A 10,824-nucleotide genomic window follows, 5' to 3' on the forward strand; every position below is an offset into this window, starting at 1 on the left:
CCTCGCAGCTGTTTTTCCATTTGTCAAGAGAGCGAGTGTTTTCCGAGGACCGCACCCGATTCTACGGAGCTGAGATCGTCTCCGCTTTGGACTACCTTCACTCTGCCAAGATAGTGTACCGCGATCTGAAGGTACGTTCATTCATATAGCAATGACTGTCCAACAGTTTGGCTAATATCTGTCATAACACCATGTGTAGACTTCTCTTAGAAGCGAATCCTTACTTCCAATCCTAACTAAGTCCAATGGGAGACAAAGTGAAGATTTTGACTTAAAACGTGTAAAAAGAGCATTCTGTTGAGGATGGATATATTATAGGGGTGTATATTCAACATATAACATGATATTTATTCTCATTGGCAGCTGGAGAACTTGATGCTGGATAAAGACGGGCACGTCAAGATCACGGACTTCGGCCTCTGCAAAGAGGGCATCACCGACACGGCCACCATGAAGACCTTCTGCGGCACGCCAGAGTACCTGGCTCCAGAGGTCAGCGCTCACACTGATGTACACTACACTACCCAGAATGCCATGTTGTGAGATCTATCCATGTTTTCTTATGGGAGGAAATATTCTAGGTGTCTAATATACTAACCACATCAGTGTACTGAGTAAAGCAGAGCTCTACTGCCAAGAGACAAAAGCCCTTGCACGGAAAAGAGTCAGGTGTAGAGAACAACGGTATGCTCCCAAGGGGGCCAAGAGGATACAGTGTGGTAATACCTAACAATACACAGAAATCCACAAAATAAAGAAGAAATATCAGAACGAGCAATGTCAGTCCAAAATATATATGTATATGGTGGTGTGTATAGACATTATGGACAATAAATGTGCAGTAGTTATATAGGATGATCCTTGACTAGAATTAGAGGTCGACTGATTATGATTTTTCAACGCCGATACTTTTTATTGGAGGACCAAAAAAAGCAGGTGCCGATTTGTATTTATTTATTTGTAATAATGACAATTACAACAATACTGAATGAACAATGAACACTTTTATTTTAACTTAATATGATACATAAATAAATACATTTAATCTCAAATAATGAAACATGTTCAATTTGGTTTAAATAATGCAAAAAACTGTGTTGGACAAGAAAGTAAAAGTGCAATATGTGCCATGTAAAAAAGCTAAAGTTTAAGTTACTAGCTCAAAACATATGCTAAAAGGAACCACCAGCTTTCATGGGTCTTTAATGTTCTCAGTTAAGAAGTTTTAGGTTGTACTGCAAAGAGCAGAGCTTGTCTGCATGGTCCCCTGTCAGTCTGCTCCTCCGCTTCTCATAAATTATCCCCACCTCACTGAACACTAGCTTGGGACCGAAGAAGGTGGGGGACAGAGAAACTTCTTTGCCAACGGAGCAAGTGATTGAAGTCTGTCCTCATTCTGCTTCCACCACTCAAAAGGCAAGCCGCTCTTTCTGTCAATGACAGGCGCTGTGAGTTGACACTCCAACTCAATTTCGAAACTTCATCCCTGCCCTCTTAGCTTTCCGAGGATTTTAGCGTAGAGGTTGTCCACCAGACTGGGTGGCTGATCTACCCAGATTCTGCCTTTTTGCGCCTGGATCTGGGTCATCCTCTTCACTTGTCCCATCTGCTGTGGCTCTTGGATTTGGTTTCCTTAGTAGGTCAGACTCCTCCTTCAGCCACTGTGCTGTCCCTGAGGTGAAGGCATAGCTCTTGTAACATGGATCCAGGACAGTTTCCAGCACCAGGGAACTTTAGGTTTGAGATCATGTCCCACTGTGCAGCAGACAAACTGCTGATGTGTCCGTATTCGCCTGCATACTCATTCAGTGCACGCCTCTGTTCAAACATCCTCTGCAACATGTGTAGTGTGAAGTTCCAGCGAGTTTGAACTGCTTGGATGATGCTGTGTTTGGGAAGGCCAAGCTCTTCCTGAATGGCCCTCAGCCTCTGTTTGGCCAGAACAGAGTGGTCGAAGTGAGTTGCACAGCTCTTCAACATGGCAATAATGTCTAGCACAGCTCTCTGACTGGACAGGCCATCATTGATTACAAGCTGTAGGGTGTGTGCACTGTAGCTGAAGTCTGGAAGCTCTGCCAGTCTCATACCTTTCACCATGTTTGCCCCACTGTCCCTGAGGACCAGCACTACACGTTCTGTGTGGATTTCCCAGTATTCCAACATGGTCAAAAACATCTCTCTGGCGTAGTTTCCTATCTGTGATCCAGTCATAGTCTTGACATTCAGCACAACCTGCTTTCTTGTCCAGACATTGTCAAAGAAATGTCCAGTAGGACACATCAGGGACAATGTATTGCCTGACCAGCAGTCAGTTGTAAATGCCATGTGTGGAGCGTCCACTGGTGCCACCAGATTCTTCACTTTCATCACAACTCTTTCATGTGTTTTATCTAGCATTTCGGTGCAAAATCATTTATATTTTGATCCTGTACCGGGGTTCAGCAAGAGTAATCAGCTGCTGAAAACCAACGTCAGACACCACTGTGAATGGCTGGTTGTCAATGGCAATCATCTCAATAATTGCTTCATCCATCTTCCTGGCCCTTGGGTCTTTGTCCTGCCATTTAGATTTTTTTATTAAAAAGATTTTAGCCTGCGATGTCTGTATGTGACTTGTCTGTATCACTTTTTCCTTGTGAAGAATTTGCGTTTGCTTTTTTTCATAATTTGCTTCCTTATGGGCTTTTGGATGGGGGATTTTTAAGGTGATTCCACAGTTTGGTGGTATTTTTTGATTTAGCAGTTGCTGACCCCATGCTTACATCTTCATCACAAATAAGACACCTTGCTTTCCCTGGTGCCAATTCAATGTAATAGTCCCACAGTGGTGCTCTGCTTTTCTCTGCCATCTGTAAAATTAATATATTTGTGTACACACACATACACACAGAGCTCTCTGAAGTGACAATGATACTGAAGAGTCTGCTTAGGAGACACAAATACTCTCAACTGTTTGAATAATAAAAATAGAGTTACCTGTGATGAATGTTGAAAACAAAAACTGTCATTTCTATATGCAGGAAATCCTATTTTAATAATGGGCACGGTAAGAATTGACTACCAAAGTGTGAGTCATAATCTCCATGACACCTTCCAGCAAAATCTGAAAAGCGGTTCCTTCATTCATTTATTTCACAGGACATTTTTAGATTGACTTCAAATAAGGTCTGTGTTTCGTGTTGGCTTATACCACCTTGCCAATTTGATAACTGTGTAGATATCCATAGGACAAGGTAACTCTGATCAATATTGGATAAATAAACTCAGTACAAAAATAATCGTCCTCTCACTGTCAACTGAGTTTATTTTCAGCAAACTTAACATGTATAAATATTTGTATGAATATAAGATTCAACAACTGAGACAAACTGAACATGGCGCCGGAAGAAATGGCATCAGTTTTACGGCCGCCCAACCAATTGTGCTATTGTGTTTTTTCCCGCATTGTTTGTAAATGATTTTGTACATAATGTGTGTGCAACCGTATCTTATGGGAAAAAAGAGCTTCTGGATATCAGGACAGTGATCACTCACTTCGGATTAGACAAAGATTGTTTCTTCAACAAACAAGACGCACAAGACATTCTTCAAACACCCAACCAGGCCGGCATCCTCGTTATTTTCAAGAGGAAGCGACACAGGTGCATGGTCAGGACCCGGAAAAGGCGAGTGAGAAAGCTGCCATTACCGTCAATACTACTCGCCAAAGTGCAATCATTGGACAGTAAACTAGACGAGTTACAATCACGAATATCCTACCAACGGGACATCAACTGTAATATCCTATGTTTCACGGAGACGTGGCTGAATGACATGGATATTCAGTTAGCGGGATACACGCTGCACTGGCAAAATCGTACAGCACACTCCGTCCGGTAAGTCGAGGGGGGCGGTCTGTGCATATTTGTAAACAACAGCTGGTGCGCGAAGTCTAAGAAAGTCTCTAGATGTTGCTTGCCTGAAGTAGAGTATATTGTGAGAAATTGCAGGCCACACTACTTGCCTAGAGAGTTTTCAGCTATACTTTTCGTGGCTGTTTATGTACCACCACAGACTGGCACTAAGACCGCACTCAGTCAGCTGTATAAGGAAATAAGCAAACAGGAAACCACTCACCTAGAGGCCGGAGACTTTAATGCAGGGAAACTTCAATTAGTTCTACCAAATTCCCATCAACATTTTAAATGTGCAACCAGAGGGAAACAAATTCTAGATCACCTGTACTCCACACACAGACGCGTACAAAGCTCTCCCTCGCCCTCCATTTGGTAAATCTGACCACAACTCTATCCTCCTGATTTCTGCTTACAAGCAAAAATGAAAGCAGGAAGCACCAGTGACTCGGTCTATAAAAAAGTGGTTAGATGAAGCAGATGCTAAACTACAGGAGTGTTTTGCTATCACAGACTGGAACATGTTCTGGGATTCTTCCGATGGCATTGAGGAGTACACCACATCAGTCACTGGCTTCATCAATAAGTGCATCGATAACATTGTCCTCACAGTGACTGTACGTACATACCCCAACTAGAAGCCATGGATTACAGGCAACATTTGCACTGAGCTAAAGGGTAGAGCTGCCGCTTTCAAGTTGCAGGACTCTAACCCGGAAGCTTAAAAGAAATCATGTTATGCCCTGCGATGAACCATCAAACAGGCAAAGCATCAATACAGGGCTAAGATTGAATCATACTACACCGGCTCCGACGCTCTTCGGATGTGGCAGGGCTTGCAAACTATTACAGACTTCAAAGGGAAGCAAAGCCACGAGCTGCCCAGTGACACGAGCCTACCAGATGAGCTAATTCACTTCTATGCTCGCTTCGAGGCAAGCAACACTGAGGCATGCATGAGCGCATCAGCTGTTCCAGATGACTGTGTGATCACGCTCTCCGTAGCCGAAGTGAGTAAGACCTTTAAACAGGTCAATATACACAAGGCTGAGGGGCCAGACGGATTACCAGGACTTGTGCTCCGGGCAAGTGCTGACCAACTGGCAGGTGTCTTCACTGACATTTTCAACATGTCCCTGATTGAGTCTGTAATACCAACATGTTTCAAGCAGACTACCATTGTCCCTGTGCACAAGAACAGAAAGGCAACCTGCCTAAAGACTACAGACCCGTAGCACTCACGTCCGTAGACATGAAGTGCTTTGAAAGGTTGGTAAATGGCTCACATCAACACCATTATCCCAGAAACCCTAGACCTACTCCAATTTGCATACCGCCAAAACAGATCCACAGATGATGCAATCTCTATTGCACTCCACACTGCCCTTTCCCACGTGGACAAAAGGAACACTTATGTGAGAATGCTATTCATTGACTACAGCTCAGCATTCAACACCATAGTACCTTCAAAGCTCATCACTAAGCTAAGGATCCTGGGACTAAACACCTCCCTCTGCAACTGGATCCTGGACTTCCTGATGGGCCGCCCCCAGGTGGTGAGGGTAGGTAACAACACACGCTGATCCTCAACACTGGAGCTCCCCAGGGGTGTGTGCTCAGTCTCCTCCTGTACTCCCTGTTCACCCACGACTGCATGGCCAGGCACGACTCCAACACCATCATTAAGTTTGCAGACGACACAACAGTGGTCGGCCTGATCACCGACAACAACGAGACAGCATATAGGGAGGAAGTCAGAGACCTGGCCGGGTGGTACCAGAATAACAACCTATCCCTCAACATAACCAAGACTAAGGAGATGATTGTGGACTACAGGAAAAGGAGGACCTAGCACGCCCCCATTCTCATCGCCAAGACTGTAGTGGAGCAGGTTGAGAGCTTCAAGTTCCTTGTTGTCCACATCAATAACAAACTAGAATGGTCAAAACACACCAAGTTAGTCGTGAAGACTATTGTCCCTCAGGAAACTAAAAAGATCTGGCATGGGTCCTGAGATCCTAAAAAGGTTCTACAGCTGCAATTGCTCAGCCTCTGACCGCAAGGCACTACAGAGGGTAGTGCGTGCGGCCCAGTACATCACTGGGGCTAAGCTGCATGCCATCTAGGACCTCTACACCAGTGTCAGAGGAAGGCCCTAAGAATTGTCAAAGACCCCAGCCACCCCAGTGATAGACTGTTCTCTCTACTACCGCATGGCAAGCGGTACTGGAGTGCCAAGTCTAGGACAAAAAGGCTTCTCAACAGTTGTTTTACCCCCCCCCCCCAAGCCATAAGACTCCTGAACAGGTAATAAAATGGCCTAAGTTTTCATAACTGTGACCTAAGTTGCCTACCATCTGTAAGCTGTTAGTGCCTTAACGACTGTTTCACAGGAGCATGTTCATAAATTGTTCATGGAACAAGCATGGGAAACAGTGTTTAAACCCTTTACAATGAAGATCTGTGAAGTTATTTGTATTTTTACGAATTATCTTTGAAAGACAGGGTTCTGAAAAAGAGACGTTTATTTTTGTGCTGAGTTTATAAGCAAATACATTTTTTTGTACAGTTGATATATGAAAATATGTTGACAAACGTTACCTTATCCGAGTGAGATTTACACGAGTATCAAAACATCGAGGCGGTTTAAGCCTGCACGAAAGACAGACCTTGTTTGAAGTAGATCAAGACATTCTCTATGGAAGACATGAACGGTAAAATAACTAAGGAACCCCTTTCAAGTTGAGCCGCAAGTTATTATAGGAATTATGAGGCGTCGACTATTTCTCTCTCTACCATTTGTATTCCATATACCTTTGACTATTGGATGTTCTTATAGGCACTTTAGTATTGCCAGCCTGATCTCGGGAGTTGATAGGCTTGAAGTGCTTCAAGCATTGCGAATGTAACAGTATAGCTTCCGTTTCTCTCCTCGCCCCTACCTGGGCTTGAACCAGGGACCCTCTGCACACATAGACAACTGACACCTAAAAAGCATTGTTACCCATCGCGCCACAAAAGCCACGGCCCATGCAGAGCAAGGGGAACCACTACTTCAAGGTCTCAGAGCGAGTGACGTCACCGATTGAAACACTATTAGCGCGCACCACCGCTAACTAGCTAGCCATTTCACATCGGTTACACGAAGAGCTGCTGGCAAACACAGGAAAGTGCTGTTAGATTGAATGCTTAGGAGCCTGCTGCTGCCTACCACCGCTCAGTCAGCATGCTTCATCAAATCTTAGACTTAATTATAATATAATAAACACACAGAAATACGAGCCTAATGTCATTAATACGGTCAAATCTGGAAACTTTAATTTCGAAAACAAAATGTTTATTCTTTCAGTGAATTACGGAACCGTTACATATTTTATCGAACGGGTGGCAACCCTAAGTCTAAATATTGCTGTTACATTGCACAACCTTCAGTGTTATGTCATAATTACGTAAAATTCTGGCAAATTAGTTCGCAATGAGCCAGGCGGCCCAAACTGTTGCATATACCCTGACTCTACGTGCAATGAATGCAAGAGAAGTGACACAATTTCCATAGTAAATATTGCCTGTTAACATGAATGTCTTTTAACTAAATATGCAGGTTTAAAAATATATACTTCTGTGTATTGATTTTCAATAAGGCATTGATGTTTATGGTTAGGTACATTTGTGCAAAGGTTGTGCTTTTGTTAAATCATCACCCGTTTGGCGAAGTAGGCTGTGATTCGATGACAAATTACCGCATTGATACCGCATTGATTATATGCAACGCTGGACAACCTTGTTAACCTAGTAATATCATTAACCATGTGTAGTTAACTAGTGATTATGTGAAGATTGATTGTTTTTTATAAGATTAAGTTTAATGCTAGCTAGCAACTTAACTTTGCTCCTTGCTGCACTTGCGTAACAGGTGGTCAGCCTGCCATGCAGTTTCCTCGTGGAATGCAATGTAATCGGCATGCAGGTTTTTTTATATACTTGAAATCGGCCCCAATTAATCGGTCAAAATTGAATGCATTATATACATATGAAGTGGGTAAAACATACTGTATTATGTCATGATGTCCCTATGCTAGGTGCTGGAGGACAATGACTACGGCCGGGCGGTGGACTGGTGGGGTCTGGGCGTGGTCATGTATGAGATGATGTGCGGTCGGCTGCCCTTCTACAACCAGGACCACGAGAAGCTGTTTGAGCTGATCCTCATGGAGGAAATCAAGTTTCCACGCACGCTCTCCTCCGACTCCAAGTCCCTGCTCTCCGGCCTGCTCATCAAGGACCCCAACAAACGGTACAGAGAGATAGAAACAGACGCTCGGGCACACACACAGACAGACATGCATGCATTGAAGCAAGAGAGATGTACACACAGAGGCACAGGTATGCAGACAGACGAACGAACACACACACACACCAAGGCTCCAGTGGGGGATTATACGAAGCTGGGTCAGTGATCAGCCAACAAACTCTGCCAAATAGTTTTGACACAACACATTTCCCTCTTCGTAACAGATCAACTTGAAGTGGATTATTGACTCATGCTAATCAGCTAACCAGCCCTCAACTGTAACTTCCCATCATTTCGTCTTTTTTGTATAGGAGTTACTGGCTCACTCATTGATCCTGCTTTATGAAATACTAGCTCATCACAATTTTGCATTTGTTTATTGTTCTGCTACAAAGCCGTTTTGTCACTAAAAGCTTGAGGCAGCTAGGTTAGTGGTAAACCCAAGGGAGAACATTCTCTCATTCACCCCTTGATGTTATTCCAGGATTTGCACCTAGCTCATGTTGTCTTGTTTCTTGACAGGTTTTCTAGAAAGTGTTCACATTTGTACTTTTCTTTATTTACGACAGACTCGGTGGCGGTCCAGACGATGCGAAGGAGATAATGCGCCACAGTTTCTTTGTGGCTATAGATTGGCAAGACGTCTACGACAAAAAGGTGAGTCTCCTCTTCTACACCTGATCACTTAGGATTTCATTAAACCAGTTCTCTGCCCTCCCACCGACTTCTGAACGAATTCGGAATATTCCACGCAGGTGAAGATGACTGGCATTTTTCCAGTCAAATATGCAAATATTGACGTCACACACAAGCCACGGAAATCAGTGTGTCACTGGTCCTGTGTGGCTCAGTTGATAAAGCATGATGTCAAGATCTTGGGTTTGACTCCTCATGCCACCGATACAAAAATGTATCCACTAACTACTGTAAGTGGCTTTGGATAAAAGCGTCTGCTAAATGGCATATCAATTATATATTACATGTGACAACGGTGTCCCCTCTCTCTCCCCTACAGTTGGTACCCCCCTTCATGCCACAGGTCTCGTCAGAGACAGACACCCGGTATTTCGATGAGGAGTTCACGGCACAGACGATCACCATCACTCCCCCGGAGAAATGTAAGTGTCCATCGGATCCCTCTGCACGGTTCGGCCCACTTCTTTGGAATAGGGGTTTCCTGCCATAGACTCTGCCATAGGATGATTAGTCTGTTGAATTGTTGGGGGTGTTGTGCTGTGGTACTGGCTTTTATTTAGTGATTATTCTAAGTTAACACTGTTACTCAAGTGACCTTAAGTTTATTTATTTTTTATTTCACATTTATTTAACCAGGTAGGCTAGTCTCATTTACAACTGCGACCTGGCCATGATAAAGTAAAGCAGTTTGACACATACAACAGAGTTACACATGGAATAAACAAACATAGTCAATAATACAGTATAAAAAAGTATATATACAGTGTGTGCAAATGAGATAAGGGCGGTAAAGGCAATAAATAGGCCATGGTGGCGAAGTAATTGCAATATAGCAATTAAACACTGGAATGGTAGATGTGCAGAAGATGAATGTGCAAGTAGAGATACTGGGGTGCAAAGAAGCAAGATAAATGAATAAATACAGTATGGGGATGAGGTAGTTGGATGGGCTATTTACAGATGGGCTATGTGCAGTGATCTGTGAGCTGCTCTGACAGCTTGTGCTTAAAGCTAGTGAGGGAGATATGAGTCTCCAGCTTCAGTGATTTTTGCAGTTCGTTCCAGTCATTGGCAGCTGAGAACTGGAAGGAAAGGCAGCCAAAGGAAGAATTGGCTTTGGGGGTGACCAGTGAAATATACCTGCTGGAGTGCGTGCTGTGGGTGGGTGCTGCTATGGTGACCAGTGAGCTGAGATAAGGCGGTGCTTTACCTAGCAGATACTTGTCAATGACCTGGAGCCAGTGAGTTTGACGACGAATATGAAGCGAGGGCCAGCCATCAAGAGCGTACAGGTCGCAGTGGTGGGCAGTATATGGGGCTTTGGTGACAAAACGGATGGCACTGTGATAGACTGCATCCAACTTGTTGAGTAGAGTGTTGGAGGCTATTTTGGAAATGACATCGCCGAAGTCGAGGATCGGTAGGATGATCAGTTTAACAAGGGTATGTTTGGCAGCATGAGTGAAGGATGCTTTGTTGCGAAATAGGAAGCTGATTGTAGATTTAATTTTGGATTGGAGATGTTTAATGTGAGTCTGGAAGGAGAGTTTACAGTCTAACCAGACACCTAGGTATTTGTAGTTGTCCACATATTCTAAGTCAGAACTGTCCAGAGTAGTGATGCTGGACAGGCGGGAGGGTGCGGGCAGCGATCGGTTGAAGAGCATGCGTTTAGTTTTACTTGCATTTAAGAGCAGTTGGAGGCCACGGAAGGAGAGTTGTATGGCATTGAAGCTTTTCTGGAGGTTAACACAGTGTCCAAAGAAGGGCCAGAGGTATACAGAATGGTGTCGTCTGCGTAGAGGTGGATCAGAGAATCACCAGCAGCAAGAGCGACATCATTGATGTATACAGAGAAGAGAGTCGGCCTGAGAATTGAACCCTGTGGCACCGCCATAGAGACTGCCAAAGGTCCGGACAACAGGCCCTCCGATTTGACACACT

The 10,824-nt window shown here is 44.0% G+C and overlaps 1 protein-coding gene across 3 annotated transcripts in view; it reads left to right on the forward strand.

Moving 5' to 3' along the window:
* Positions 1–10,824, forward strand: part of LOC118364993 (RAC-gamma serine/threonine-protein kinase-like) — a 44,986-nt gene that overhangs the window by 30,710 nt on the left and 3,452 nt on the right. For all 3 annotated transcript variants that reach the window (XM_035746862.2, XM_052490628.1, XM_035746861.2), the window contains exons 9-13: positions 9–131; positions 364–492; positions 7,973–8,187; positions 8,754–8,841; positions 9,200–9,302. In XM_035746862.2, the coding sequence (XP_035602755.1) occupies positions 9–131; positions 364–492; positions 7,973–8,187; positions 8,754–8,841; positions 9,200–9,302 (658 nt within the window). The remainder of the gene's footprint in view (positions 1–8; positions 132–363; positions 493–7,972; positions 8,188–8,753; positions 8,842–9,199; positions 9,303–10,824) is intronic.

This window comes from Oncorhynchus keta, chromosome 32 (genome assembly GCF_023373465.1).
Source record: "Oncorhynchus keta strain PuntledgeMale-10-30-2019 chromosome 32, Oket_V2, whole genome shotgun sequence".
NCBI lineage: Eukaryota > Metazoa > Chordata > Actinopteri > Salmoniformes > Salmonidae > Oncorhynchus > Oncorhynchus keta.